This window comes from Rissa tridactyla, chromosome 27 (genome assembly GCF_028500815.1).
Source record: "Rissa tridactyla isolate bRisTri1 chromosome 27, bRisTri1.patW.cur.20221130, whole genome shotgun sequence".
NCBI lineage: Eukaryota > Metazoa > Chordata > Aves > Charadriiformes > Laridae > Rissa > Rissa tridactyla.
This window is the reverse complement of record NC_071492.1, coordinates 920,322-946,156: the sequence shown is the minus strand read 5'-3', so window position 1 is coordinate 946,156 and position 25,835 is coordinate 920,322. Positions and strand designations below refer to the sequence as shown.

At 62.2% G+C, this 25,835-nt stretch overlaps 4 protein-coding genes across 5 annotated transcripts in view; 3 read left to right on the top strand and 1 right to left on the bottom strand.

Moving 5' to 3' along the window:
• The window catches only part of LOC128901600 (collagen alpha-2(XI) chain-like), a 13,770-nt gene extending 13,394 nt beyond the window's left edge, over positions 1-376 (bottom strand). Inside the window, 1 exon segment of the mRNA XM_054183670.1 lies at positions 311-376. Coding sequence (XP_054039645.1) covers positions 311-376 — 66 coding nt within the window.
• Positions 290-5,106, top strand: LOC128901670 (class I histocompatibility antigen, F10 alpha chain-like). Its single transcript, XM_054183796.1, has 8 exons — positions 290-447; positions 1,740-2,003; positions 2,757-3,032; positions 3,110-3,382; positions 3,465-3,563; positions 3,710-3,742; positions 4,040-4,072; positions 4,229-5,106. Exons 1-8 carry the CDS (start codon positions 381-383, stop codon positions 4,240-4,242), a joined length of 1,059 nt encoding a protein of 352 aa, XP_054039771.1. The 5' UTR covers positions 290-380; the 3' UTR covers positions 4,243-5,106.
• Positions 5,107-10,278: 5,172 nt separating this feature from the next.
• Positions 10,279-13,586, top strand: LOC128901694 (C-type lectin domain family 2 member B-like). The gene is made up of 8 exons (XM_054183837.1): positions 10,279-10,546; positions 10,977-11,115; positions 11,566-11,661; positions 11,761-11,945; positions 12,241-12,341; positions 12,520-12,648; positions 13,222-13,424; positions 13,475-13,586. The coding sequence occupies exons 2-6, from the start codon at positions 10,983-10,985 to the stop codon at positions 12,641-12,643; spliced, it is 639 nt and encodes a 212-aa protein (XP_054039812.1). The 5' UTR covers positions 10,279-10,546; positions 10,977-10,982; the 3' UTR covers positions 12,644-12,648; positions 13,222-13,424; positions 13,475-13,586.
• Positions 13,587-15,066: 1,480 nt separating this feature from the next.
• On the top strand, positions 15,067-25,177 carry LOC128901657 (butyrophilin subfamily 3 member A2-like). 2 transcript variants are annotated; one of them, XR_008463492.1, is made up of 16 exons: positions 15,067-15,214; positions 17,008-17,092; positions 17,570-17,917; positions 18,579-18,860; positions 19,189-19,230; positions 19,593-19,613; positions 20,007-20,027; positions 20,407-20,427; positions 21,195-21,215; positions 21,594-21,614; positions 22,000-22,020; positions 22,399-22,419; positions 22,779-22,819; positions 23,190-23,210; positions 23,977-24,778; positions 25,157-25,177. XR_008463492.1 is itself a non-coding variant. In XM_054183763.1 (15 exons), exons 2-15 carry the CDS (start codon positions 17,020-17,022, stop codon positions 23,982-23,984), a joined length of 1,005 nt encoding a protein of 334 aa, XP_054039738.1. In that variant the 5' UTR covers positions 15,067-15,214; positions 17,008-17,019; the 3' UTR covers positions 23,985-23,999. The 2 variants fall into 2 exon arrangements, 1 of the variants encoding a protein (XP_054039738.1); XM_054183763.1 differs by lacking the exon at positions 25,157-25,177 and having other exon boundaries at positions 19,189-19,293; positions 22,799-22,819; positions 23,977-23,999.
• Positions 25,178-25,835: the final 658 nt, after the last annotated feature.

Genomic DNA, 25,835 nt, shown 5'->3' with positions numbered 1-25,835 from the left:
GGTGCGGGACACCGAGGTCTCCCCCGGGGCCGGACAGGACACTGGGGGCCCGGGGACAAGACCGGGGCAGGGGGGGGGCGTTTCTGGGGCTGTGGGGCCCCAGCGGCGACCCCGGGGCGGGGGGACACGGGCAGAGCGGGGGTGCGGGGGGGTCTCGGGCCCTGAGGAGGGTCCCGGGGGGGGCTGAGGGCGAGGCTGCCCCGTGAAAGTCCTGGGGCGAAGGTCCCGGGCGGGGGTTGGCGTTCCCGGGATTCCCCTTCCCCCCCCGCAACCCCGCGCTGCCTCCGGCCCTTTCGCTTTCGGTTCCAACCTGCGGAGCCGGGGTCTGCCTGGCGCCCGTGCGGGCTCGGGGCTGTCGCAGAGCGGAGCGGAGCATCGCGATGGGGCCGGGCCGGGCGCTGGAGCGGCTCCTGCTGCTGTTGGAGGTCCTCGGCGGGGCGGCGGGCGGTGAGTGGGGACCCGGGACCCCCCCTCCTGATCCCACTCCATCCCCGGGCACCGGGACCCCCCCGGACCCACTTTTCTTGGCAGCGGGACACCTCCCCTTTCACCCCCCTCCTTCCCTGGGCACCGCGACCCCCTGGACACCGCTTCTCCGGGCACCGGGACCCCCCCTTTACCCCCCTCCATCCCCGGGCACAGGGACGCCCCAGAACACCCTTTTCATGGCACCCTCCGCCCCCCGCCTCCTCGCCTTCCTTCACCCCCCTCCTTCCCTGGGCACCGAGACCCCCCTGGACCCCCTTCTTTGGGCACCGGGAACCCCCCCTTTCACCCCCCTCCTTCCCCGGGCACCGAGACCCCCCTGGACACCCCTTCCCCGGGCACCGGTGCCCCATTCCCTGGGTACTGGGACCCCCCCTTTAATGCTCCTCCATCCCCGGGCACAGGGATGCCCCTGAACACCCTTTTCATGGCACTGGGACCCCCCTTCCTTCACCCCCATCATTCTCTGGGCACCGAACCCCCCCTGGACCCCCTTCTTTGGGCACAGGGAACCCCCTCTTGACACCCCTCTATCCCTGGGCACCGGGACCCCCCTGAACCCCTTTTTCTTGCCATCAGGAACCCCCCCCTTCACCTCCCCCTCAATCCCTGCTCCATTCTTGGCCACAGGGACCCCCCTGGACACCCGTTCCCATGCACCGGGAACACCCCCCGGGCACAGGAACCCCCCTAGACCTCCCTTTCCGACCACTGCATCCTCCCCCCAGACCCTCTTCCCCCCCAACATCCCCCTTCCCAGGACCCTGCTGGATGCTCTGGAACCCCCTTTCCCGGGTGCCTGGACCCCCCTCCCCAACCCTGGACCCCCTTCCTGGTCCCCTGGAGCCTCCCCTGGATCTGCCGCCCTTGACAGCGGGACCCCCCTGAGCCCCCTCTTCCTGGGCGTTCCAGGTCTCCCACCCCCGGGCCACCCTCCTTGACATCGGGACCCCCCCCCTTCCTGGGCACCCCAAGTCTTCCATCCCCAGCCCCCCCTTCTCCTTGATACCGGGAGCTTCCAGGCTCTCCGGGAACCAGGACCCCCCTCCTGGACACACCGGGCTCCCCAACATCCCCCCACCAGTCCCATCCCCCCTGACCCTGCCCCCCACCCCCCGATCTGCTGCCCTGAGACCCCGCCACCCGGCCCCGCTGCCCACCCCGGCACCCTGGGCACCCTCATCCCTGTCACCCCCCTCCCCCCCCCGAGCCCCGTTGCCCCCCACCTCTCACCACCCCCCGTGTCCCCACAGGGCCCCACTCCCTGCGTTACTTCTACACTGCGATGTCGGAGCCCAGCCCGGGGGTGCCCCAGTTCGTGATTGTGGGGTACGTGGACGGGAACCTCATCTCGCGCTACGACAGCGAGACGGGGAGAGCAGTGCCCGGGGCGGACTGGATGGCGGCCAACCTGGACCAGGCGTACTGGGACAGGGAGACCCAGATCGGGCAATGGAATGAGCAGGTTGACCATGTGAATCTGGAGATACTGGGGGTCCGCTACAACCAGAGCGGGGGTGAGTGTGGGCTGGGCTGGGGCTCGGTGGGGCTGGGAGAGTCCCCCCCTCCTGTCTTCCCCCCCGGCCCCGATCCTGCCCTGCCCCACGGTGCCGCCCCGGCTGGTGCCGGCCCTTCCCTGCCCGATGTCATTGTCACAGGGCTCCTCCCAGCCACTCTGTCCCCCAGCCCGAGGGGGTGGCGGCTGCCCTGTCCCTGCCCCACAGTGCTTGGGAGCCCCTGTCCCAGAGGCTGGCAGGGGGGGCGCTTCTGGCCACCCCACCCCTAAGTGCCCAAAGCCCCCATCCCAGAACTGGGAGGCTCCTGGCCACCACGTCCCAGCCCCTCACTGTCCCCACAGCAGATGAGACCCCCAGAAGCAGAGGGGCTCCCCCCCGGTCAGTGTCCCAGCCCCTTGCCCTCCCCACGGTGCTCAGGGCCCCCATCCCACAGCCAGAGGGGCTCCCCCAGCCCCATCCCGTCTCCTTGTGCCCCCCACGGACTTCAAGACCCATCCCAGCCCCTCGCTGTCCCAGGGTGCCGTGGGGCTGGGTGCCAGCCCAGCCACGCCGTGGGTGCCGGGGGTCTGCGTCACGGCTCTGGGTGACACCCCGAGTGCTGTGGGCCCCGGGCAGGACGGGGGGCAGCCCTGGTGCCGGTGCCCGATGGGCTCACCCAGGGCTGGGGTGGGGGGTGCTGCCGGGGGGTCTGTGCCCCACTGAGGGCCCCGGGCTGCAGCAGCCCCTCAGCCCCGGCTCCTGGTCGCGTTCCAGGGGCTCACACGCGGCAGCGCATGCTTGGCTGTGACCTCCTGGAGGACGGTAGCACCAGGGGGTATTATCGGAACGCCTACGACGGGAGGGACTTCATCGCCTTGGACATGGACACGATGACGTTCACCGCAGCGGACGCGGCGGCACAAATCACCAAGAGGAGGTGGGAGGAGGACGGGACTGTCGCTGAGAAGAAGCAGCACTATGTGAAGAACACCTGCATCGAGTGGCTGAGGAAATACGTGAGCTACGGGCGGGCCGTGCTGGAGAGGAAAGGTGAGGGCGAGATGGGGAGGCTGGGGAGCGGCCAGCGCGGGTGCGTGTGCCGTCCCTCACCGCCACCCCCTCCCCAGAGCCCCCCGCGGTCCGAGTGTCGGGGAAGGAGGCCCACGGGATCCTGACCTTGCGCTGCCGCGCTCACGGCTTCTACCCGCGGCCCATCACCGTCAGCTGGCTGAAGGACGGCGAGGTGAGGGACCAGGAGACGGAGTGGGGCAGCGTCGCACCCAACAGCGACGGCACCTACTACACCTGGGCCTCCATCGAGGCCCGCCCGGGGGAGCAGGACAAGTACCGGTGCCGCGTGGAGCACGCCAGCCTGCCCGAGCCCGGCCTCTACGCGTGGGGTGAGCCCGGTGGCCTTGGGCACGTGGAGGGGTGGGCCGGGGTGGTTGCCCTTCCCCTGCTCACGGCGCTGCTCTCCCCCAGAGACGGAGCCCAACCTGTGGGCCATCGTGCTGGGGGTGGCCGTTGCCGTCTCGGCCGTCGCTGGCATCTGTGGATTCGTCGTATGGAAGCAGAAGTCGGGTAAAGCATCGGGGCCGGTGAGGCAGAGGGGTGCGGGAGGAAGGCAGGGCCAGGGGGGGTCTGTGGGCACGAGCCCCTGTGCTCTGGGGAGCCCCCGAGGCTGTTGGGGAAGCGCGGTGGATGCTGATGCCTCTCTCTCTCTGCAGGGAAGAAGAAGGCGGGCTACGGCATGGCGTCAAGTGAGTAGCGGGGGCCGGTCCGGCTCCAGCCGCTGCCCAGTGCCGGGGGGGTCTCGTGGCTCCGGTTTCCGGCCACTGCCGGCATTTCCCGACCCCCGTCCTCCCTGTGCCGCCCCTCGTTGCAGCCCCGTAGCGGGGACGTACGGAAGAGGTCGTGTGTCCCCCCCGGTGCTCGCGGCACCATCCTCCTCTCCCGGTGGCTGCAGCGCGGCCGTGGCTCCCGGCCGGCTCCTGGCACATGCCCCGTGCCCGTAGCGAGCCCGGGGCTGGCAGCTCACGGCTGTTTCTCTCTCGCAGGCACCGACAGGGGGTCTGGCAGCACGGGCACAGGTACGGCGTGGGGACGGACGGGGCGGCCCCAGCTCTCCGTGCTCCCCCCACAGCAACCCCCGGCTGCGGGAGGGGGGCACCGAGACGCCCAGAGCGGAGGGTTGGGGAGAGGGAGGTGGCCCTGGGTGACACTGTCTGTTCCTCCCGTCCCTGCAGGGGTCACCGCCTGAGCGCTGTACGAGGGGCCGGCGCGTGGCTGGATGCGGCCCCTGCCCTGGCCGCGGCTGGAGGCAGAGAGGAGCTGGGGGAGGCCGGGGGCTGCCTGCAGAGAGAGCTTGTCCCGCCGCCCCCCGCCCAGCCCCGCTGTGGTGCCGGGTCTTCTTCCCACTTCCTATTTGCCGATTCTTTCAAATTCTGTATGATGCAGTTATCAGCGATGTTTGTGTTTTGAGGTTGTAACTGATTTTTTTTCTACCTGTGCACGATTCCTGGCGCGCTCAATAAACGCTGGTCCCTGCCCTCCCTCGGGCTGTGCCTCCTCTCCCGGTGCCGCTCTCCCAGCCTCGGCTCGAGGGTGGCCTGGGTTGAGCGACACGGGGCTAATTTCTCTTCTAATGCTGGGGAAAACTGCACTTTTAGAAGATTCTAGTGTCTGAATTCGTGAAAATATTTACTTTATAGGCCGCTAGGCTCTGTGGGGTTCAAGGTCTCGGTGTTTCCGAGCTTTGCCAGGTGCGAGGATGAGGAGGAGCCCGACCCGGGCACTTGACCCAGGCTGGCCAACAGGGTTGTTTCATACCGTGAACGTCATGTTCGATATAAATTAGGAAGTTTGCTGTGCAGTTCCCTCTCTTTCCCTCGCTGGCGGTGGTGCAGAGAACTCGTCGTCCTGGTGCCGGATCCCTGACCCTTCCCTTCCTCCCAAAGCCTCCCAGCGTCCCCCCTTCGCTGTCCCCTGCTGTGAGCGCACGCCTTCCTGCTGGTAGAATCGCCCGATTCTTGTATCTCTGATATTAATATCGGGATTAATACTGGTTCTTTAGTATTATCGCTAATTATTTGGTCATCTTCTATTGAATCTGCTTATATTTCAACCCTCGGGTTTCCTCGTTTTTTCCCGGTTCCCCTTTCCGGGTGGGGAAGGGTCATGGGGTGATAGAACAGTTGTCTAAACGACGATGAATTATTATGGGTTTTCTCAAACCCTAACAGAGGGCTGGGCTGGTTTTGCCTGCTCCTCACACCGCCCTGCCAGCGAGCAGGCTGGGGGGACACAGGCGGGACAGCTGACCCCAACTGACCAAAGGGATGTTCTGTACTATGTGATGTGGTGCTCAACACATAAAACTCCTTGGATCATCTTGGCTCCCCTTGGAATACTTTGCAAGCCCTTGGAACACCTCGGACCCCCTTGATACCCCTTGCATCACATTGGAAATCCTTGGAACCCCTTGGAAACTTTCCAATAACTTTGGATACCCTTGGAACTTTTTGGATCCCATTCGATCCGTTTCAAACCACTTGGCACCCCTTGGAACCGTTTGGATCCCCTTGGAAAAACTTCAAATCCTTCGGGGATCCTCTTGCAACCCCTTGGAACTGCCTGGAACCCTTGGATCCCCTTAGAACCAGTTAGACCCCACTGGATGCCTTGGACCCCTTGGAACTGCTTGGAATGGCGACGGTGACCCCCTGGAACAGGCAATGCAATAAAAGTGGGGCTGGAGGTGGGTTCGTGGCGGCGTGGCCAGTGTCCCTCTCGTCACCTCCCCAGCATGTGTTTTGGTGCAAGGACAAGCTGGAAGAGACCCCGGGTGGCACCTGCCACCGGCCCCAGCCTCCTCCGGGGGATGACTCCAGATGAAGAAGCCACCGGGGATGGAGGGAGCACCGAAACCCAACTGATGGGTTTGGCCCCAAAGCAACCTTAAGCACTGAGCAAGAACGACCCACAAGCATTAAAAAACCCACGGATTCTAGAGCTGTTTCTCTCCAAATCGTCAGCCGGGCTTCCCGTGCTGTCTGTCCGGGCCCCCGTTGACTTTTATCTACCCAACGGTGTGGGGAGATGCCTCCCGTTCCCTTAACCCTTCCTTTTTCTGTTTTTATTTTGCAAATGAAAAGGTCCAGCGCTTTGAACCCAAGGCGGGGGGTGGGCGGTGGGGGGGCGGGGGAGCTCCCAAAGCATCCCACAATTATTAATCCTATTCATTATACATTAGTGGGAAGTCACGAAAGGGAATCGCCCCAATTTCCCCCCAACCAGCCCCTCTCCAGCCAAGAAAATAATTCCAGTAAAAATAATCCGATTTCAGCGCTCAGCCTCCGGGAGAGCTAAAAGCAGACGTGGGATCGGAAGTTGGATTTTCAAGTTTCTCTCGTTACCGGGATGTTAAAGGAAGAAATTCCCTGGCATGGGGAACTCAGTGGGTTGGGTTTTTTCCCTCTCCCAGAAATGAGTCCCCAAAATCCCACTGGATTTACCACCGTGTCCCTTGGGTTGTGTCCCCACCTCGTGGTGGACTCTGTGGATCCGACGGCTTCTGGTGGCAACTGGGGGTTGGAAAGGCAACTGGGGAGAAATCTCCGCCTTTTTTTTGAGATTTAACAAAAGACGGGATTCCCCAGCTTCGCACTTACCCGTTTGGGGCAGTTTCCAGCAGCTCCACCCTGGGCTTGGGTTCATTTCCTTTGAATTTGGGGTTTTATGCCGAAAGCAGAAGAACCTGGGCAGCTCCAGGGTGATGCATCCCCCCCCGTAAGTATCTAAACCAAGGGCTCGACCATGAGATCCAACTCTCAGCGAGCCCCATCCCACCCTGAAAGCAAAATCCCCCTCAGGAAGGGATGTTCTGTCCCCTCCTGTATTTTTTTGGGGGGAGCATCTCTGGGGCTTTCGTCACCCCCTTTCCCAGAGGGGAATTTTAATGCTGCATTTTGAGCTTTCGCCGGAGCATGAATCCACCCAGATCTCCTGCAAATTTGCCTCTAGAGAGACCAAACAAGCCGTTTGTGGGGTGTGTTTTTGTAGCTGAATGCAACACGTTTTGTGTTTTCCCCCGTCCCCGGCTCCGTTTTTCTCCACCCTCTGCCGTGGGATGGGAGCAGCGCTAAGACCCAAAGAGCTAGAAAACGTCCCCCAAATTCACTGGCACCCTGCAAATTGCAAACACATCACCGCCGTGCTCTTTCCTGATGGTTGAAAGGGGTAGGAAAGAGGAAAAAAACCCATATATTAGTCCATGGGAGCAACAGCACTGCTCTGGCAGTGGGAGGAGGCGGCGGCTGCTCTCCCCAGCGGGAGAAGACCTTCAGGCACCTTGTTTTGCCCCAAAAACTTTGAAAAAAGCAGCGTTCCTTTGGGAAACGGCTCCTTGTGGGCAGCGGCGGCGGGTGGAAGAGCAGAGCGAAGCCGCGAGGGAGCGTTTTTAACGGCGACTCCGAGCACAAAACCCACCGCCGGTCTCCGAGCCCATTATTGCTCCGAGCGGGCCATCCAGTGGGGGTGTGCCTTGAGAGAGCGCTCACTGGGGATAAGGGCTCTCACCCTGCTGTCACGCCATCGCAGGCGTTCTTCTCAGGCCATTTTGGGTGGAAACTCGGTGATTTTTAGCCCCCGGGGGCCATGGGAGGGTGCTGGACCCCCCCTCCCTCCCCGGTGCGGTATTTGATGAGGTGTGCCCCGAGGCCCCCAGGCCGGGGAGTTTTCCTGCAGGTTTTGGTATGAAATACAGCAAATTAAAGGTCGGCCCGGCCCTGGAAAGTGGGATTTTGCTTCTGGGGAGCTGCAGGTGGAGGGTAAAGGATCCACCTGAAAAAACCTCAAATGCCACCACCAACATGCTCCAGAAAACTTCCTGGTGTTGGGGATAATGAACTGCAGGGACAACCAGCATCACCAGTTAATTAACTCCACATTACACAGAGCCCAGGGGCAGCCGGGCCGGGGTCAACAGGAAGGTGGCACCAGAAATGCACCAAGAGCCACCCCTCGCCAGGTTCAGCCATCACCGCTAATTGTTAGCACAGGTGTTAGTCATCAGCAGCATGGTTTGGCAGCTGAATGCTAGAAAGTTCTAAGAACGAGGTACATTTGGATGAGGTCTGAGGAAGAAGTTGTCTGTGCCGAGGGGGGTGAGCCAGGCAGGTTGCCAGAGAGGTGGGAGATGCCCGGGAACATCCCGAGTCCGGCTGGGTGAGGCTTTGAGCGCCCTGATGGAGGTGAAGACGTCCCTGTGGATTTATTCCATGGTAAGAGCTGCACTCGTGGGACTCAATTTGGCTGGGACATCCTGTGGAATTCGGGTAACGAGGTGAAGTCTCTGTGCTCAAAGAGCAGTCAAGACTGGCTTTGCTCTCTCTTGTGCAGACCAGGGGGGCGAAGACTTGTCTGGCCATCACAGGGTACGTAAAAAACGGGGGAATCCTGGGACTCTGACAGGCAAATAGTGAAACTACAGTCCTTTTAACGCGACACGAGTGCAGGCTGCTCCCAGTCACGCCTGCTCAGTGGGCAGGGGGCTGAAGATTTGGAGGGGCGGTTTTCCCGTTCCGAGGAGCCGAGTTCCCCTAAAGGGAACACACTTTTATTATTTTCAACCCTTTGGAACAACCCGCAACCTTACAGTTTCAGGGGAACGCCCCACTTTTCCCCAGTTGGGTTCCTCGTGTCTTTTTGCTCTCTACACCCCACCACAACAGGCCTCTTGCCTTCCCCGGGGGGGGTCGAGCGGGGCCGGGCCTCGCCCGCCCCTCGGTGCGGGTTCCAGCCCCCCGGGGGGCGGCCGTCCCTCGGGGCGGCTCTTTTAGTGCCGCCCCCCTTCGCCCCTCGCTCGGGGCAGCTCTTTCGGTGACACGGGCAGGGACCAGCCCTCGCCGCCCCCTCGCACCTCCCCGTCCCTCGGGGCAGCAGCTCTTTCGGTCGCTCCCGGCAGCGCCCACCCCTCGGTTCAGCGCTCACGGCGGCCCCGCCATCCCCCTTCCCCTCGCCCTGGGGGTACTGGGGAGCAGCTCCCCCGCTCCGGGCGTGGCCCAGACCCGTGTCCGGCTCCTCCGCGGAACCCCCGGGGGCGGCTCTTGAAAGAGCCTTTGGGTTCTGCCTTTTTGCGCTCCAGCCACCGCGCTCCCAACGCTCGCCCGCTGCGGGACCCCCGGCCTCCTCCGCGCCCCCGGCCTCCTCCGCTGCCGCTTTTCCCCTCGGTCCCCGACGCGCCCCGGCTCCCACAGGCTTTACCGGCCGCCCGGCTCTGCCCACCCGCTCCTTACCGTTACCGACACCGCTGCAACTGCCCCCCGGCTGCGCCCCCCCACCGGGCCCTTTATATACCCCCGCGCCGGCCCTACGAAAGGGGGCACGAAACAACCCCCGGGAGGCGGATTTAGCAGTAAAGCGGGACAATAGAGCCCCCTTTATGTTGGCCCTGGGGCACGTACATACCGCCCGTCACCCTCCTCACAGGCCACTAATCGTCATAATTAATAAACTTGATGGCTGAAGAGGAGGGAAGTCGTAACGAGGTAAGTGTACCGGAAGGTGCACTCAGCATACCAAGACGTAGCTGGAAGACAACAGCATTCAGCTCACGCCTGAAAGGCGTCTGCCACACACATCATTCCAAATGATGGAATTTGCACCCAAAAAGGCGGCGCTGGGCCCGGGCGGAACGTGAGGGGAGGGGCAGCTGCTGAGGGGAGCTCGAGGCGGCGCTCCCATTGGCTGCCTCTATCGCCACTCCTCGTCCTTGCGCGCTGATTGGCCGGAGCGGTGGGCGGGCCGTGTCGGAGCACATGTATCAGGTCCCTCCCTTCAGCGGGGGCAGCGCGGCGGCGGGAGCGGAGTTGCGTGGAGGAGGTGGGTCCTGGCGGTGGGCGCTGTTGGGTGCCGCCCGCTCGGTGCGGGGCTGCGGGGAAGGGAGCCCGGCGGGCTGGCGCTCCCCGTGCGCCCCCGCTCTTCATGGCCCGGCTCCGTGCGGGGCCGGGGAGGCGCTTCCGCCGCGGGGCCCCGCTGCTGCCCGGAGCTCCGCCGGCTGAGCTGGGGCTCCTCCGTCGGCGGGGCTCCCCGGGGCTGCGCTGGGTTCCCGGGAGGGCCTGGTCCCGCCGGGGCTTGGGCTTTCCCAGGCGGGGGGTTCCGGCTCCAGCCCCCCGCACAGTCCCCGTCTCTGTGGATGCTGGAGTAGCCGGTCTCTGGGCGGGTTGTTTCGGGAGGAGCCGCTGCTGCTTTTCCGGGGTGGGAGCCATAGAGTGGGGGTCGCGAATCTGGGCAGGGAGCCACAGAGTGGGGGTCACGAATCGCCAGCAGCAGTCGATTTTGCAAGCAAAGAAGCCTGGGCTGCAGGAGCCGCTTTGTGCAAAGGCGCAGGAGCGGCTCTGGGGAGAGCAGCCCCGTGCCCTGGTACAGACGGAGCCTCTCTTGCCGCTCTCCTGTGCCGGGCGTTGGCATTTGCCTGCCAGGACGGAGAGCTGGTGCTCCAGCAGCTGCTGGCAGTTGGGGTTTCTGCCTGGGCTGGTGGAGGCCGGGCTGCAGGGCTCAGCTGGGTGAGTGGGGCTGGAGGGGAATGTCCAGACCTGGGGCTGTTCCTCCCTCGTCTGCCTTCTGCCCTCCTTCAGCCAGACATCAGCGACCGTCCCCAGGGCGCTGGCCCTGCTGGGCTCCAAGGGCTGGTCCCTGAGCTCACTGGGGCTGTGTTTGTGTCCCCAGGTGTTGGGGACAGGCTGCAGCGTCCCAGGGGGAGCAGGGACAGCCCTTCCCTGGCATGGCCTTCCTCAGGCTGGGTGAGACCGTGTGGCCAGGGCTGATCTGTGACAGCCGGGTGTGCTGCCAGTCAGCCAACAGAGTTAATGGTCCTGATGTCCTGCCTGGTGTTCCCTGCAATGTCCCAACACAATGATGAGAGCAGGGGTGGTAGAAGTGGCTTGAAACAGGCAAGATTGTGCTTCTTGTGAGTGCAGTGGTTCCACTTTTCAGAGTGCCATGGGAGAAGGGAACAGATCCTGCTCCAGCGATGGGAATGTGGAGGAGCCCCTGAGTCCCCGGGACAGAGGGAAATCCCCACACGCAGAGATGCCTCGGGGCACAGGTGAAAGGCCACGCAGAGGACTTGTGGGTGAGTGCAGGGGCCCCCCTGTGGCCTGTTGGGAGGGGACAGTTTCTCCATGGCAGTGTCACCCCAGGAGGAGTGGGGCTGGCACGTGTGGGGCTTCTTCCAGCTGTCTGGGAAAGGGTCTTGTGTTCTGCTGGGTCCTCCCTGGGGGGCTGTATCAGCCCCCCCGTCTCTCTCTGCCTGGCAGCTCTCCTGCTGGGGGCTGTCCCCCAGTGTGTGTGGGGTGACAGCCTTGTCCCTGCCCTGTGTGACTGTCCCTTGCTGCCAGCTGGGAATGGCCCAATGGCAGTTGCTGTGCCCGGGGAGGGGGTTGAGAAGCTGCAGCTGAGTGTGTGTGGGGTAGAGGGGTCTGGGGGGTCCCTCCTGTGTTCCCTGGGCAGGTTGTGCTGGGGGTGGTGGGGCTGGGAGGGGGACAGCACTGTCCTCACCCCGAGTGGCTCTTTCTCCCTCCAGGCCAGTGCCCCACGCTCCATCCAGTGTGTGCCCTGGTGCTGGTTGTGCTGGTGGCTCTGGTGCTGGCTCTGACCATGGCTGTTGCTGCACTCTCAGGTAAGGGAGGAGCGGCTGCCTCCTTCCCTGCCCCGCGGAGCTGTGTCCCCTGGTCCCTGTGGAGCCCAATCCTCTGCCCTTCTGCCCTTCCCTCTCCAGCAGGAAGATGTGGAGGGGATCCAGCTGTGCCTGCGGCTCTGGTGCTGGCCTGTCCTGATGACTGGGTCGGGTACCGCAATGTCTGCTACTACCTGTCGAGGGACGAGGGGAGCTGGGAGTGGAGCCAGGAGCAGTGCTCCTCGCATGGGGCCTCGCTGGCCATGCCCCGGAGGCAGTGGGAGATGGTGAGTGAGGGGCTGTTGTGGCTGCGTGGGGGTTTGGGATGTTCCTGGGTTGGGTGCAGAGCCCGGGGTTGGAGCCGAGCTGTGTCAGAGCAGGAGCGAGAGCGCTGGCCGGGCTGGTGAGCTCCTGCAGCAGCTCTGGAGCTTGTTGGAGCAGGCGTGGGGTGGGAGCTGCTGCCATCCCAGGGCTGGTGGTAGCCGTGTGGGGCTGGCAGGGACCAGTGTGGGTCTGGGAGAGGGACTGGCGTGGGGCTGGCAGCAACTCCTGACTGTTGGCTTCTCTCTGTGTCGTGCCCAGGAGTTCCTCTGGCGCTTGAAGGGCAACATGGATTACTGGCTTGGGCTGCGGAGACAAGGCGAGCGCCTGCAGTGGGTGGATGGCGGCAGCTTCAACCAGAGGTGAGTCCCATTGGGAGCCGGGGCCGTGGGGAGACCGTCCTGCGGTGGGATGGGCAGGGTCCTGGTGGGACGTGTCTGCTGGGGCTGTCCCTCGCAGGCAGCCCTTGTCCCCTCCTGGTGCTTGAGGGGACAACCATGAACCCCATGGTGCCAGCGGTGCCTGTGCTGCTTGTTGCAGGATCCCAGTGAAGGGCCATGAACCTTGTCTGTTCTTGAATGACCATGATCTCATGAGTGCCAGCTGCTCCCAGGCCCGGCCCTATCTCTGCAGCAAGCCCCAAGATCTGATGGGAACCACATGACAGAGGTGCTGGAGAAAGGCCCTTCCCTGTGCTGGGGACTATGTTGGGTTTAGGTGGCAAGGGTTGGGAGTGGGGGTGGCTTCATTGAATCACGGAATGGTTTGGGTGGGAAGGGGCCTTCAAGTTCATCTAGTTCCACCCCCCTGCCCTGGGCAGGGACACCTCCCACCAGCCCAGGTTGCTCCAAGCCCCGTCCAGCCTGGCCTTGAGCCCCTCCAGGGATGGGGCAGCCACAGCTTCTGTGGGCAACGTGGTCCACTGTCTCACCAGCCTCAGAACAAAGTTCTTCCTTATTTTTTACCTAAATCTCCCCTCTTTCTGTTGAAAGCCATTACCCCTTGTCCTGTTGCTACATGCCCTCGTTAAAAGGCCCTTCCCAGCTCTCCTGGAGCCCCTTTAGATCCTGGGAGGGGCTCTAAGGACTCCCTGGAGCCTGCCCTTCTCCAGGCTGAACAATCTGGGCTGGTTTTGGCTGGGGTAGGGTTAATTTTCTTCATGGTGGCTGGTAGGGGGCTGGTTTGGGTTTGTGCTGGACCCGGTGTTGGTAACACAGGGCTGTTTTCATTCCTGCTGAGCAGGGCTGGCAGCGAGTCAAGGCCTTTTCTGCTCCTCACACCGCCCTGCCAGCGAGCAGGCTGGGGGGACACAGGCAGGACAGCTGACCCCAACTGACCAAAGGGACGTTCTGTACCATGTGACGTCGTGCTCAGCATTTAGAACTGGGAGAAGAACCAATGGAGAGGACGTTTGGAGTTGGTGCGTTTGAGACGGACCCGTTAAGGTGCGTTTGAGACGGACCCGTTAAGGTGCGTTTGAGACGGACCCGTTAAGGTGCGTTTGAGACGGACCCAAGTCATGCAGGTGGCTGAACACCTTCCTGCTGATGGGAAGTAGTGAATGAATTCCATGTTCTTCTTTAATAAGTAAACTTCCTTTATATCAACCCATGAGTTTTTTTGCTTTTACTCTTCCGATTCTCTCTCCATCCCACCAGTAGAAAGTGGGTGAGTGGCCGCATGGTCCCGGTTGCCGGTTGGGGTTAAACCATGACAACCCCCAGCTCTCTCAGCCTGTCCTCACAGCAGAGGGGCTCCAGCCCTCCCAGCATCTCCGGGGCCTCCTCCAGCCCCGCTCCAGCAGCTCCGTGTCCTTCTGCTGTTGGTGTCCCCAGAGCTGGAGGCAGCACTGCAGGGGGGTCTCCCCCGAGCGGAGCAGAGGGGCAGAATCCCCCCCCTTGCTCTGCCGGACACGCTCCTTTTGATGCAGCGGCATCACTGGTGCCCACGTCAAACAGCAGCAGCAGATAACGGTCAGCGGACGGTACGAGGATCGTTAGTCTCTCGGTGACGTCCCTGATATGACATCCCCCGCCTCCGTAAGCAGCACCCCTCTCCAGAGAGTGCGTCAGGTCAGCAGATGGGTGCTTCCATTCCTCTCAGAAGAGTCGCCTGCTACTGTCACCCATCGCCTTTTGCTGGTTGTTACGCAGGGAGCAGATCGAGCTGCCTGACCCAGCTCCAGGGTCTCCCCTGGCTGTAAGGGGTCTTCGCTCTTCAGCCTGGGGAGCGGGGATGAATTTCCCCGAGTTGAGTCTTTCTTTTTGGCCTGTGATGGCAATTGTTGAATGGTCTTCCTGGTCTTATCTCGACCCACCAGCTTTTCATTGTATCTTCTCCCCCTGACCAGTTGAGCGGGGAGGGAGAGAGCAGCTTGGTGGGCACCTGGTAGACAGCAAAGTCCAACCTTCCACAGCCATGCGGAAGGGTCTGGGAGGGTCTCCTGCTCCTCCTTGAACCAGGGAGCCCAGAACTGGACCCAGTGCTCCAAAAGTGGCCTCACCAGGGCAGAGCAGAGGGGGAGGGTGACGTCCCTTGAGGTTATCCCTGCCCTTAGTGCCCCCCAGGAGACCACTGGCCGCCTGGCCACAAGGGCACCTGGCTGGCTCATGGGCAACTTGGTGTCCACCAGGACCCCCGGGTCCCTCTCTGCAGAGCTGCTCTCCAGCAGGTCAGCCCCGAGCTGTCCCGGTGCAGGGGGTTATTCCTCCCCAGGGGCAGGACCTTTGTTGAACTCCGTGAGGTTCCTCTCCGCCATCTCTCCAGCCTGTCCAGGCCTGGCTGGGTGCCGGCGGGTGGGTGGGTCGGGGGCGTCCCGCTCTGGGCACGGGCAGGGGCTGGGGGACATCGCCGGGAACGGCCACGGCTCTGGGTCCAGCTGGGAGTCGCCTTGTGTGATCGACACGTACCTCGGACCCGCGCCGAGGAGGGATGGCGGAAACACGAGAGAGGTCGGGGTTAATATCTCCGTGCTGAGAACGTCCCCGTTCCCGCGGGCGGCTCGGAAACCGCCCAGCGCCGCCTGGGCCGGTGAGGCGAGGGGCAGCTCCTGAGGGGAGCTCAAGGCGGCGCTTCGATTGGCTGCCCCTGCCGCCACTCCTCGTCCTTGCGTGCTGATTGGTCGGAGCGGTGGGCGGGCCGTGCCAGGGGTATAAATGCCGTCCCTCAGTCAGTTCGCGGCGGAGAGTCTGAGCGGCGGCGGGGTAGGCGGGAGAGGGGCGGCCGGAGACGGCGGGTGGGTGCCGTGCGCTCGGTGCGGGGCTGCGGGGAAGGGAGCCCGGCGGGCTGGCGCTCCCCGTGCGCTCCCGCTCTTCATGGCCCGGCTCCGTGCGGGGCCGGGGAGGCGCTCCCCCCGCGGGGCCCCCGCTGCTGCCCGGAGCTCCGCCGGCTGAGCTGGGGCTCCCCCGCTGGCTCCGTCGGCGGGGCTCCCCGGGGCCGCGCTGGGTTCCTGGGAGGGCCTGGTGCCGCCGGGGCTATGGGCTCCGGGCCCGCCCTGCGCAGTCCCCGTCTCTGCGGGCGCTGGAATTTCCTTTTCCCGGGGATTGTTGGTGGAGGTGACACTTCTCCTAAATCACCAGAAGAGTCGGTTTCACAATCGTGGCACCGGGCTGCAGGAGCCGCTTTGTGCAAAGGCGCAGGAGCGGCTCTGGGGAGAGCAGCCCCGTGCCCTGGTGCAGACGGAGCCTCTCTTGCCGCTCTCCTGTGCCGGGCGTTGGCATTTGCCTGCCAGGACGGAGAGCTGGTGCTCCAGCAGCTGCTGGCAGTTGGGGTTTCTGCCTGGTCTGGTGGAGGCTGGGCTGCAGGGCTCAGCTGGGTGAGTGGGGCTGGAGGGGAATGTCCAGACCTGGGGCTGTTCTGCCCTGGTGGCCTGACACCGGTGTCACCGCAGGGTCTGTTGCAGGCAGAGTGAATAACTTCACTTGTAAGAGAGAAGTAGTGAAATGTTTATTAACATAAACCAGTGATTTAACAAAGTTAGCAGTGAATGCGACAGTGTTTTACGAGTTTCGATGCCAGGGCACACTTGATTATTTACTGCATAGAGGCCGGGGTCAGACAAGCTCTCAGGGAGACCCTCCCGTTGAGTCACGAGGTTCAGAAAGGACCCCCTGGCTTTCTAAACTCCTTCTCAGAGAGGAGTCTGGCTGCGGCTGGATCCAATCCTAGTCCCAGACTTGGTCAACGGTTTATGTCTAAAGGATTCTATATGCGCAATCAATCCTTAGATCCCTTAGCTAAGATTTCAAAGTTTAGCATGCTATTAGTCACTTACCGAGAATCTGTTGCGGCAAGGAATCTCTCAGCCTCGAGGAGAAGAACCTTAAGCGAGCGTCCCCACTCCAGGGGAGAGCCTGTCGTGCAGCCACTGCCGTGCAGGAGAGCTCAAAGGGCTCTTGGGCTGTCCACTGTTTATGGAGTAAGAGAATTGACCTATTGCCATATTCTCATGGGAAGAAGATGCCCAGGTTCCCACTCCAGACTGGGTTTTGGTCATGCTGCCGGCCGTCTCCCACAGTTCAGGTGCAACTCATAACAACTCCCACTGATGGCCATGGCTTGAGCAGGAGCCGGGGGTGGGGGGGGGAAGGGGAAAAGGGGAGAGCACACCGCCACAGGGGGGTGGACCCTGAAGTCACTCCGAAGACCATAATTCTGCACCTGGAAACTGGGCAAAGGTTGGAGGTGTTGGTAGTTACCAGGTGCCCCCCGCAGATTGTACCCGTCTGGTGAGTGAATTTCCTTTCTGCAGGGCATTAAGAACCTTCAATTAATTTAAAGTCTTGAAAGGGGTTCAGCGCAAATGCTGGGGAAGGGCAGTGGGGCAGAGCAGGGGCTGCAGCGGGAGCCACGGCGTGGGCCCGTCCTGCCCTCGACCGACGGTTCCTCCCGACGGCAGGGTGCGGGGGGTTTGGTGGGATTTCTGGAGCCTCCCTGGGGGCGGGTGCAGCCCTTCTTCCCCATCCCCTCCCCGGCGGCTCTAACCCCCCCTTGCCCTCCCTCTGCCTCCCTTCCCACCCTCTTCTCCAGCTGTGCCCGCAGATGGGGTTCCCCGCCAGCCCCAGGGGCCTCCTGAGTTATTTCCTGACTCTCCACGTGCTCCGCCTGGGATCAGGTAGGGATCCTGCAGGGCTGGGGGGGCTGAGCCCGCTGCGGGGGGCAGATGTGGGGCAGGGGAGGTGCCGTGGGGCAGGAGGAGCTGAGCCCAGAGCTGGGCCGCGGATGGGTTTCACTTTCCCTTGGGCTCTTGATGCCACCCCCACGTCCCTTGCCCTGGGACACCTTCAGTCCCGTCCCGCAGTGCTCCCCTAAAGCGTTTGTCCCTTCTCCCAGGGCTGGCCGGGCTGGGGGCTATTTTCGGGGTTGGGGGTGACTTTCTGGAGCAGTTCCCACTCCCAGGGAACCTCCTTCTCCTTGGAGTCCTCCCACTCCCTCTCCAGTTTCTCCAGGCTCTTTGGAGCACGGGGAGGGCAAAGCGACGCCCGTGGGATGGAGCGGGCACCGCTCACGCCACACTCGCCCCTTGCCATGCAACGCCCCGAATTAACGTGGGCGCAATCTCCGTCTCTCTGTGTCCTTCTCCATCCCCAAGCTGAGTTCAGAGTGGTGGGACCAGACCGACCTCTCCTTGCCACCGTGGGGCAGGACGTTGTGCTGCCGTGTCACTTGTCCCCACGCGCGGACGCTCGGAGCTTGGAGATCAGGTGGATCCGGCACCAGTTCTCGGAAACGGTGCATCTCTACCGAAATGGAGAGGACCTGTATGGGGCACAGATGGAGGAATACATTGGAAGGACAGAGTTGGTCAGAGATGGTCTCTCCAATGGGACCCTGGACTTGCGACTCGCTGGGGTGAGACCCTCTGATGATGGCCAGTACGTCTGCACTGTGAGAGATGCTGCCTCTTATGGAGAAGCTACAGTGGACCTGGAGGTGGCAGGTTTGTGGGTGGTGCGGTGTTTCCTGGGGGTGGTGTAGGTGTCCCTGGGTTGGAGTGTCCCTCCCAGACCTCTGTCCCACCCTCACGTCCATCCATCCAATGCCAAAGGCCAATAGACCTTGAAAGAGGTCGGGTTGAAGGGGACCCTTCCCATCCATGCCTGCCCAGGAAGGAGCACAGACATGGTGCTGGAGGTGTTTTGGGGGGCAGAGTGGCACAAACGAGGTGGCTTTGTGTCTCTGTGGTGTCCTCGAGGTGTTGTGAGGGCACAGGGGAGAAGCTGCTGAGCAGCTGCTTGGGCTCAGGGCCTGGTAGAGCCCAGGATGGGATCTACCGCTGTGCCTTTGCCGTTTGTGCCGGAGGAGACCTGGCGCCTTGTCTGGAAGCCTCAGGGCTTCTTGGACAAGGCCGGGAGAGGGCAGAGACCTTGCTCGGCCTCTGGGTCCTCCTCTGCCGGGCTGTTTTATGGGCAATGTGGGGTCATTGGGCATCAATGCTCTCCAGTTCCTGCACACGTTGGGGTGGTTTGGGTGGTGTGAGGAGCACGTGCGTGGTCCCACAGCCCCCTCGGGACAATGTGATGTGTCTGGTATGGGGTTGGGTCTTTGCCTTTGAGCCGAGTCCATCCCTAACTCAGCCCAACGGCGGGCTCTTCCCCCAGCCAGGGGCTCCGTCCCTCTCCTCTCTCTGGAGGCTCACCAGGACGGAGGCATCCGGGTGGTGTGTGGATCGGCCGGCTGGTACCCACAACCGGAGGTGCTGTGGAAGGCTGCCAGCGGGCAGCGTCTGCCCTCGGTCTCCCAGAGACTTTCCTCTGACGAGAGGGGCCTGTTTGAGATCCAAGATGTCGTCGTGGTGAGCGGGAAGGGCGATGGGAACTTGTCGTGCGTGGTGAGGAACAGCCGCCTGGAGCAGGAGCAGGCGTCGTCCCTGCACATCTCAGGTGCAGGATGGCAGCGGGGCTGGGGTTGGCTGTGCTTGGGGAGGGGGGGGACGGTTTGATCTCGGGGGGCTGGAGAAATGTGCCGGGGGTGGGGGAATGGGAGGGGATGCACCCGCAGGTGAATTTTAGCGCAGGAGATAACCTGTGTCTGGTGGGCTTCAGGGGAGCATTGGGATGTCCGTGGGAATGGAGAGGACAATGTCCCCTTGAGCCCAGGGCTCCCAGCACAAGGCTTTAGGAGCTAGAAGGCTGGGGGTTTGGTTTTTTGCTTCTCGTGATACACAGGAGTATAAAATGAGCACTTTTCCATGTTTTTTTTGTTTCTCAGCTCCCTTTTTCCACAATGCCCTTCACTGGATGGCAGCTCTAGGTAGTGTTCTCCTACTTTTAGTGGCATTATTTGGCGTCATCGCTTACCTCTTGCGAAGGAAAGGTGAGATTGTCATGGGAGGGGATGGAATGGAGGGGATCGGGGTGGAGCGAGGCTGAGCCCTGGCCCATGGACGTACGTAGAAGGGGATGACAGTCGTGTCAAAAGGTGTTTTGCCTTCATTAAAGAAGCTCTTTGGGCACAGGAAGGATGGGGACAAGGACCCGGGGCATGGGTGGGAGGCCAAGGAGCGTGGCCAGAGCACCTGGCTGGTGGGACGGTGCAAGAGTCTCTGGTGAGATGTTAGTGCCGATGAAGCAGCTGCTCTCCTGACCTCCTCTTCCTCTGCCTTTGCTTTGCAGTGGGGCTGTCCAGAACGCTGGGTGAGTCCTTCTGGCCCCTGCCACCAGCAAAGCCTCCTGAGAAAGGAGCCCCCTGGGAGGGATGTGGCTCTGGGTGGTTCTTGATCGCCCTGTGGTCGTTGGTCTGGGTTGATGGAGCCCAGAAGGGGACTGGAGAGCACTGGGGCTGGGAACGGGGCATGGGAGGTATCCTGGCTCATGGGAAGAAACGGGGATTGCTGTGGGGTGCAGAGACTGAGCTGCAGGTCTTCCTTGTCCCAGGCTGGTGCTTATGGGAAGGGATGTCCTCCACTCATCCCCTTGCACTTCTGTTGCCTCTTTACTGGCCCAAGCTAAGTCTCCTCCTGCAGAAGCAGTTGTGAGATGAGAAGCTGTCCCCTCTCATCTCTCATTACTTCTTTTTTTCCTTTCCAGAAGAACAAGCTGCAGCGCTGGGTGAGTCTCCGTGATCTCCTCCTGGCTCGGTGTCCTCTGCCGGGCGCTCTGTGCGCAGCCCTTTCCCCCCTTGCCCCTCCCCTCCATCCCTGCATCCCTTGGATCTCAGCAAACCCCGAGGGGATGTGCCTGGGAGAGTGGGCAACTCGGGGACACCAGCCCTGGGATAGACCCTGTCCCCTGCACAAAGTCCCTGGGGACTGGCCGTGGGACGTGACCTGGCCGGAGTGGGCCATTCACAGGGTGTGGGGGTCTTTTCTCAGTCCCCAAACTGAAGGACCTTGGGTTCTGCTTGAGCTCGGTGCGCTCCTGCAGGAGCTGCCATGGGATGGGAAGCCGTCCCCTCTCACCACTCATTGCTTTATCTTTTTGTTTCCAGAGGAACAAGCTGCACTGTTGGGTGAGTCTCCGTGAGCTCCTCCTCGTTTGTTCTCCTCTTCTGGGCTCTGTGTTCTCAGCCCATTCCCCCTTTGCCCGTCCCCTCCATCCCTGCATCCCCTGGATCCGAGGGAACCCCGAGGGGATGTGCCTGGGAGGGTGGGCAGCTGGGGGACACCAGACCAGGAATGGACCCTCTCCCCTTGGCCTCTCCTTGGGCACCAGCGTTGGGATGGTTCCAGGTTTGCGGGGAGCCTGATGGTCTTTTCACGCTCCCTAAAATGGAGGCCTTTGGGCTCTGCCTGAGCTCTGTGTGCTTCTGCAGGAGCAGCCATGAAATGAGAAACTGTCCCCTCCCATCACTCATTATGTCTTTCTTTTGCTTTCCAGGGAAACAAAACACAGCACTGGGTGAGCCTCCGTGATCTCCTCCTGCCTCGGTGTCCTCTCCCGGGTGCTCTGTGCTCGGCCCTTTCCCCCCTTGCCTGTCCCCTCCATCCCGCCATCCCCTGGGTGTGGACAAACCCCGAGGGGACGTGCCTGGGAGGGTGGGCAGCTGGGGGACACCAGCCCAGGGATGGACCCTCTCTCCTCCCCAAAGTCCCTGGATATTGGCCGTGGGACGTCATCTGGCTGGAGGGGACCATTCACAGGGTGTGGGGGTCTTTTCCTACTCCCCAGATCAAAGGACTTGGGGTCTACGTGAGCTCTGTGTGCTCCTGCAGGAGCAGCCATGGGATGGGAAGCCGTCCCCTCTCATCACTCAGTGCTTCTTTCTTTCCTTTCCAGAGGAAAAAGCTGCACGGCTGGGTGAGTCTGTGATCTCCTCCTGGATCAATGTCCTCTCCCGGGCATTCTGTGCTCGGCCCATTCCCCCTTTGCCCATCCCCTCAATCCCTGCATCCCCTGGATCCGAGCAAACCCCAAGGGGATGTGCCTGGGAGGGTGGGCAGCTGGGGGACACCAGCCCAGGGATGGACCCTCTCCCCTGCCCAGAGTCCCTGGGGACCGGCCATGGGATGTGACCTGGCTGGAGGGGGCCATTCACAGGGTGTGGGGGTCTTTTCCCACTCCCCAAAATGAAGGACTTTGGGCTCTACTCGAGCTCTGTGCGCTCCTGCAGGAGCAGCCGTGGGATGACAAGCTGTCCCCTCTCATCACTCATTACGTCTTTTTTTTCTTTTCCAGAGGAACAAGCTGCACGGCTGGGTGAGTCTTTGTGATCTTTTCCTGGCTCAGTGTCCTCTCCCGGACACTCTGCACTTGGCCATTTCCCCCTTGATCATTCCCTCCATCCTTGCATCCCCTGGATCTCAGCAAACCCCGAGGGGATGTGCCTGGGAGGGTGGGCAGCTGGGGGACACCAGAGTGCATGGACCCTCTCCCCTGCCCAGACTCCCTGAGGATGGGCCCTGGGATGTGACCTGGCTGGAGGGGGCCATTCACAGTGTGTGGGGGTCTTTTCCCACTCCCCAAAATGAAGGACTTTGTTGTCTGCCCGAGCTCTGTGCGCTCCTGCAGGAGCAGCCGTGGGATGAGAAGCCGTCCCCTCTCGTCACTCATTCCTTTTTTTTTTTTTTTTTTTTGTTTCCAGAGGAAGAAGCTGCACGGTTGGGTGAGTCTCCGTGATCTCCTCCTGGCTCCGTGTCCTCTCCCGGGCGCTCTGTGCTTGGCCCTTTCCCCCCTTGCCCGTCCCCTCCATCCCCGTATCCCCTGGGTGCGGGCAAACCCCGAGGGGACCTGCCTGGGAGGGTGGGCAGCTTGGGGACACCGGACCACTGTTGTCCGCTCTCCCCTTCCCCTCTCCTTGGGCATCAGCCTTGGGACGGCTCCAGGTTCATAGGGAGCCATTCTGGGCAGCCAGGTGGTCTTTTCCCACTCCCCAAACCAAAGGACTTTGGGCTCTGCCCGAGCTCTGTGCGCTCCTGCAGGAGCAGTCGTGGCGTGAGAAGCTGTTCCCTCTCATCATTCAGTGTTTCTTTTTCCTTTCCAGGGAAACGAGACGCATCACTGGGTGAGTGTCCGTGATCAGCTCCTGGATCGGTGTCCTCTCCCAGGCACTTTGTGCTCAGCTCCTTCCCCCTTTTCCCATCCCCTCCGTCCCTGCACCCCCTGGGTGTGGGGAAAGCCCGAGGGGATGTTCCTGGGAGCCTGGGCACCTCCAGGACACCAGCCCAGTGTTGTCCCCTCCCCCCTTCCCCTCCCCTTGGGCACCAGCCTTGGGATGAGCTCGCAGGGCTCCATTCATGGGAGCCAGAGGGTGTTTTTGCGCTCCCCAAAGAGGAGGATTTCAGGCTCTGCCCAAGCTCTGTGTGGGCAGGAGCCTAAAAGGAGCAGCCATGGGATGAGCAGCTGTCCCCTCTCATCACTCAGGGCTTTCTTTTCCTTCCCAGGGAAACGAGACGCAGCACTGGGTGAGTCTCTGTGATCAGCTCCTGGATCGGTGTCCTCTCCTGGACGCTCTGTGTTCGGCCCTTTCCCCCTTTTCCCATCCCTGTATCCCGTGGGTGTGCGGAAAGCCCGAGGGGATGTGCCTGGGAGAGTGGGCAGCTCCAGGACACCAGACCAGTGTTGTCCCTTCCCCCCTTCCCTTCTCCTTGGGCACCAGCCTTGGGATGGCTCCAGGCTCGCAGGGAGCCATTGCGGGGAGCCCAGGCGGTCTTTTCCCACTCCCCAAACCAAAGGACTTTGGGCTCTGCCCGAGCTCTGTGCACTCCTGCAGGAGCAGCCGTGGGATGAGCAGCTGTCCCCCCTCATCACTCGGTGCTTCTTTTTCCTTTCCAGGGAAACGAGACGCAGCACTGGGTGAGTCTCCGTGATCTCCTCCTGGCTTCGTGTCCTCTCCTGGGTGCACATTGCGCAGCCCTTTCCCCCCTTGCCCGTCCCCTCCATCCCTGCATCCCCTGGATCTGAGCAAACGCCAAGGGGATGTGCCTGGGAGGGTGGGCAGCTCGGGGACACCAGCCCAGGGATGGACACTTTCCCCCTCCCCTCTCCTCGGGTACCAGCCTTGGGATGGCTCCAGGCTCGCAGGGAGCCATTCTGGGGAGCCATGTGGTCTCTTCCCACTCCCCAAACCGAAGGACTTTGGGCTCTGCCCGAGCTCTGTGCGCTCCTGCAGGAGCAGCCGTGGGATGGGAAGTTGTCCCCTCTCATCACTCAGTGCTTCTTTTTTCCTTTCCAGGGAAACGAGACGTGGCACTGGGTGAGTCTCCGTGATCTCCTCCTGCCTCGGTGTTCTCTCCTGGGCTCTGTGCTCAGCCCGTTCCCCCCTTGCCCGTCCCCTCCATCCCTGCATCCCCTGGGTGTGTGGAAACCCCGAGGGGATGTTCCTGGGAGGGTGGGCAGCTCGGGGACACCAGACCAGGAATGGACCCTCTCCTTGGGCACCAGCATTGGGATGGCTCCAGGCTTGCAGGGAGCCATTGCGGGGAGCCCAGGCGGTCTTTTCCCACTCCCAAAACCAAGAGACTTTGGGATTTTCCTGAGCTCTGTGTTCTCCTGCAGGAGCAGCCATAAGATGAGAAACTGTCCCCTCTCATCACTCATTATGTCTTTTTTTGCTTTCCAGGAAAATGAGAAGCAGCACTGGGTGAGTCTCCGTGATCTCCTCCTGGCTCCGTGTCCTCTCCTGGGTGCTCTGTGCTTGGCCCTTTCCACCCGTGCCCATCCCCTCCATCCCCGTATCCCCTGGGTGTGGACAAACCCCAAGGGGACGTGCCTGGGAGGGTGGGCAGCTTGGGGACACCAGCCCAGGGATGGACCCTCTCCCCTGCCCAGAGTCCCTGAGGATTGGCCATGGGACATGACCTGGCTGGAGGGGGCCATTCATGGGGTGTGGGGGTCTTTTCCTACTTCCCAAAATTATGGGCTTTGGTGTCTGCCCGAGCTCTGTGCAATCCTGCAGGAGCAGCCATGGGATGAGAAGCTGTCCCCTCTCATCACTCATTGCTTCTTTTTTTGCTTTCCAGAGGAACAACTTGCACGTCTGAGTGAGTCTCCGTGATCTCCTCCTGGGCGCTCTGTGCTCGACCCTTTCCCCCCGTGCCCATCCCCTCCATCCCTGCATCCCCTGGGTCTGGGGAAAGCCCGAGGGGATGTGCCTGGGAGGGTGGGCAGTGTGGGGACACCAGCCCAGGGATGGACCCTCTCCCCTGCCCAGAGTTCCTGGGGACTGGCCGTGGGACATGACCTGGCTGGAGGGGGCTATTCACAGGGTGTGGGGGTCTTTTCCAATCCCCAAACCGAAGGACTTTGGGTTCTGCCCGAGCTCTGTGCGCTCCCGCAGGAGCAGCCGTGGGATGGGAAGCCGTCCCCTCTCATCACTCAGTGCTTTATCTTTTTGTTTCCAGAGGAACAAGCTGCACGGTTGGGTGAGTCTCTGTGATCTCCTCTTGGCTCCGTGTCCTCTCCTGGGCGATCTGTGCTCGGCCCTTTCCCCCCTTGCCCGTCCCCTCCATCTCTGCACCCCCTGATCCAAGGAAACCCCAAGGGGATGTGCCTGGGAGGGTGGGCAGCTCGGGGACACAGCCCAGGGATGGACCCTTTCCCCCACCTCTCTTCTTGGATACCAGCCTTGGGATCACTCCAGGTTCACAGGGAGCCATTCCTGTGTGCCAGAGAGTCTTTTCTCACTCCCTAAAAAGGAGGAGTTTGGGATCTGCCCGAGCTCTGTGCGCTCCTGCAGGAGCAGTTGTGGGATGAGAAGCTGTCCCCTCTCATCGCTCACTGCTTTATCTTTTTCTTTCCAGAGGAACGAGATGCAGCACTGGGTGAGTCTCCGTGATCTCGTCCTGGCTTGGTGGCGTCTCCCAGGCACTCTGCGCTCAGCCCTTTCCCAGCTCCCATCCCCTCCATCCCTGTATCCTCTAAGTCCAGGGAAACTCTGAGGGGACGTGCCTGGGAGGGTGGGCAGCTCAGGGACACCAGACCCGGGATGCACCCTCTCCCCGGCCCAGAGTCCCTTGGCACCAGCTGTGGGATGTGACCTGCTCTTCTTTCTCCTTGTAGCATGGAGAAAGTTTCTGCTTCCTGAAAATCAAGGTAATTGGGTGGTTTATTGTATTTTATGGGTGGTTCTCCCCCCTTTCCCTCTGTGGGAGGTGTAACTGGGTGGCCAGTGAAGGCACTGGCCATCCCGGGTCGTGTTGGTGTCTCAGACCCCCCAGACCATGGCACTGGGCTGTATCTCGCCCCATTTTCTTCCCGTTCCACCCCATTCTGAGTTACCCCCTTGGGCCCCAGAGGAGCCACCGCCCCCTGAGACCCCGTGCGCTGCCCAGCCCAGCCCCTGCCTCCCCGTCCTGCTCCTCCCTGCGCGGGCTGCAGCCCCACCGGTGCCTCTTCCCACGGGACCGAGCTCGGACGTGGCCGTGCTGGGGCCGGCCCCGTGGTGGGGATGGAGAGGAGGAAGGAGATGCCCAGTCTCCT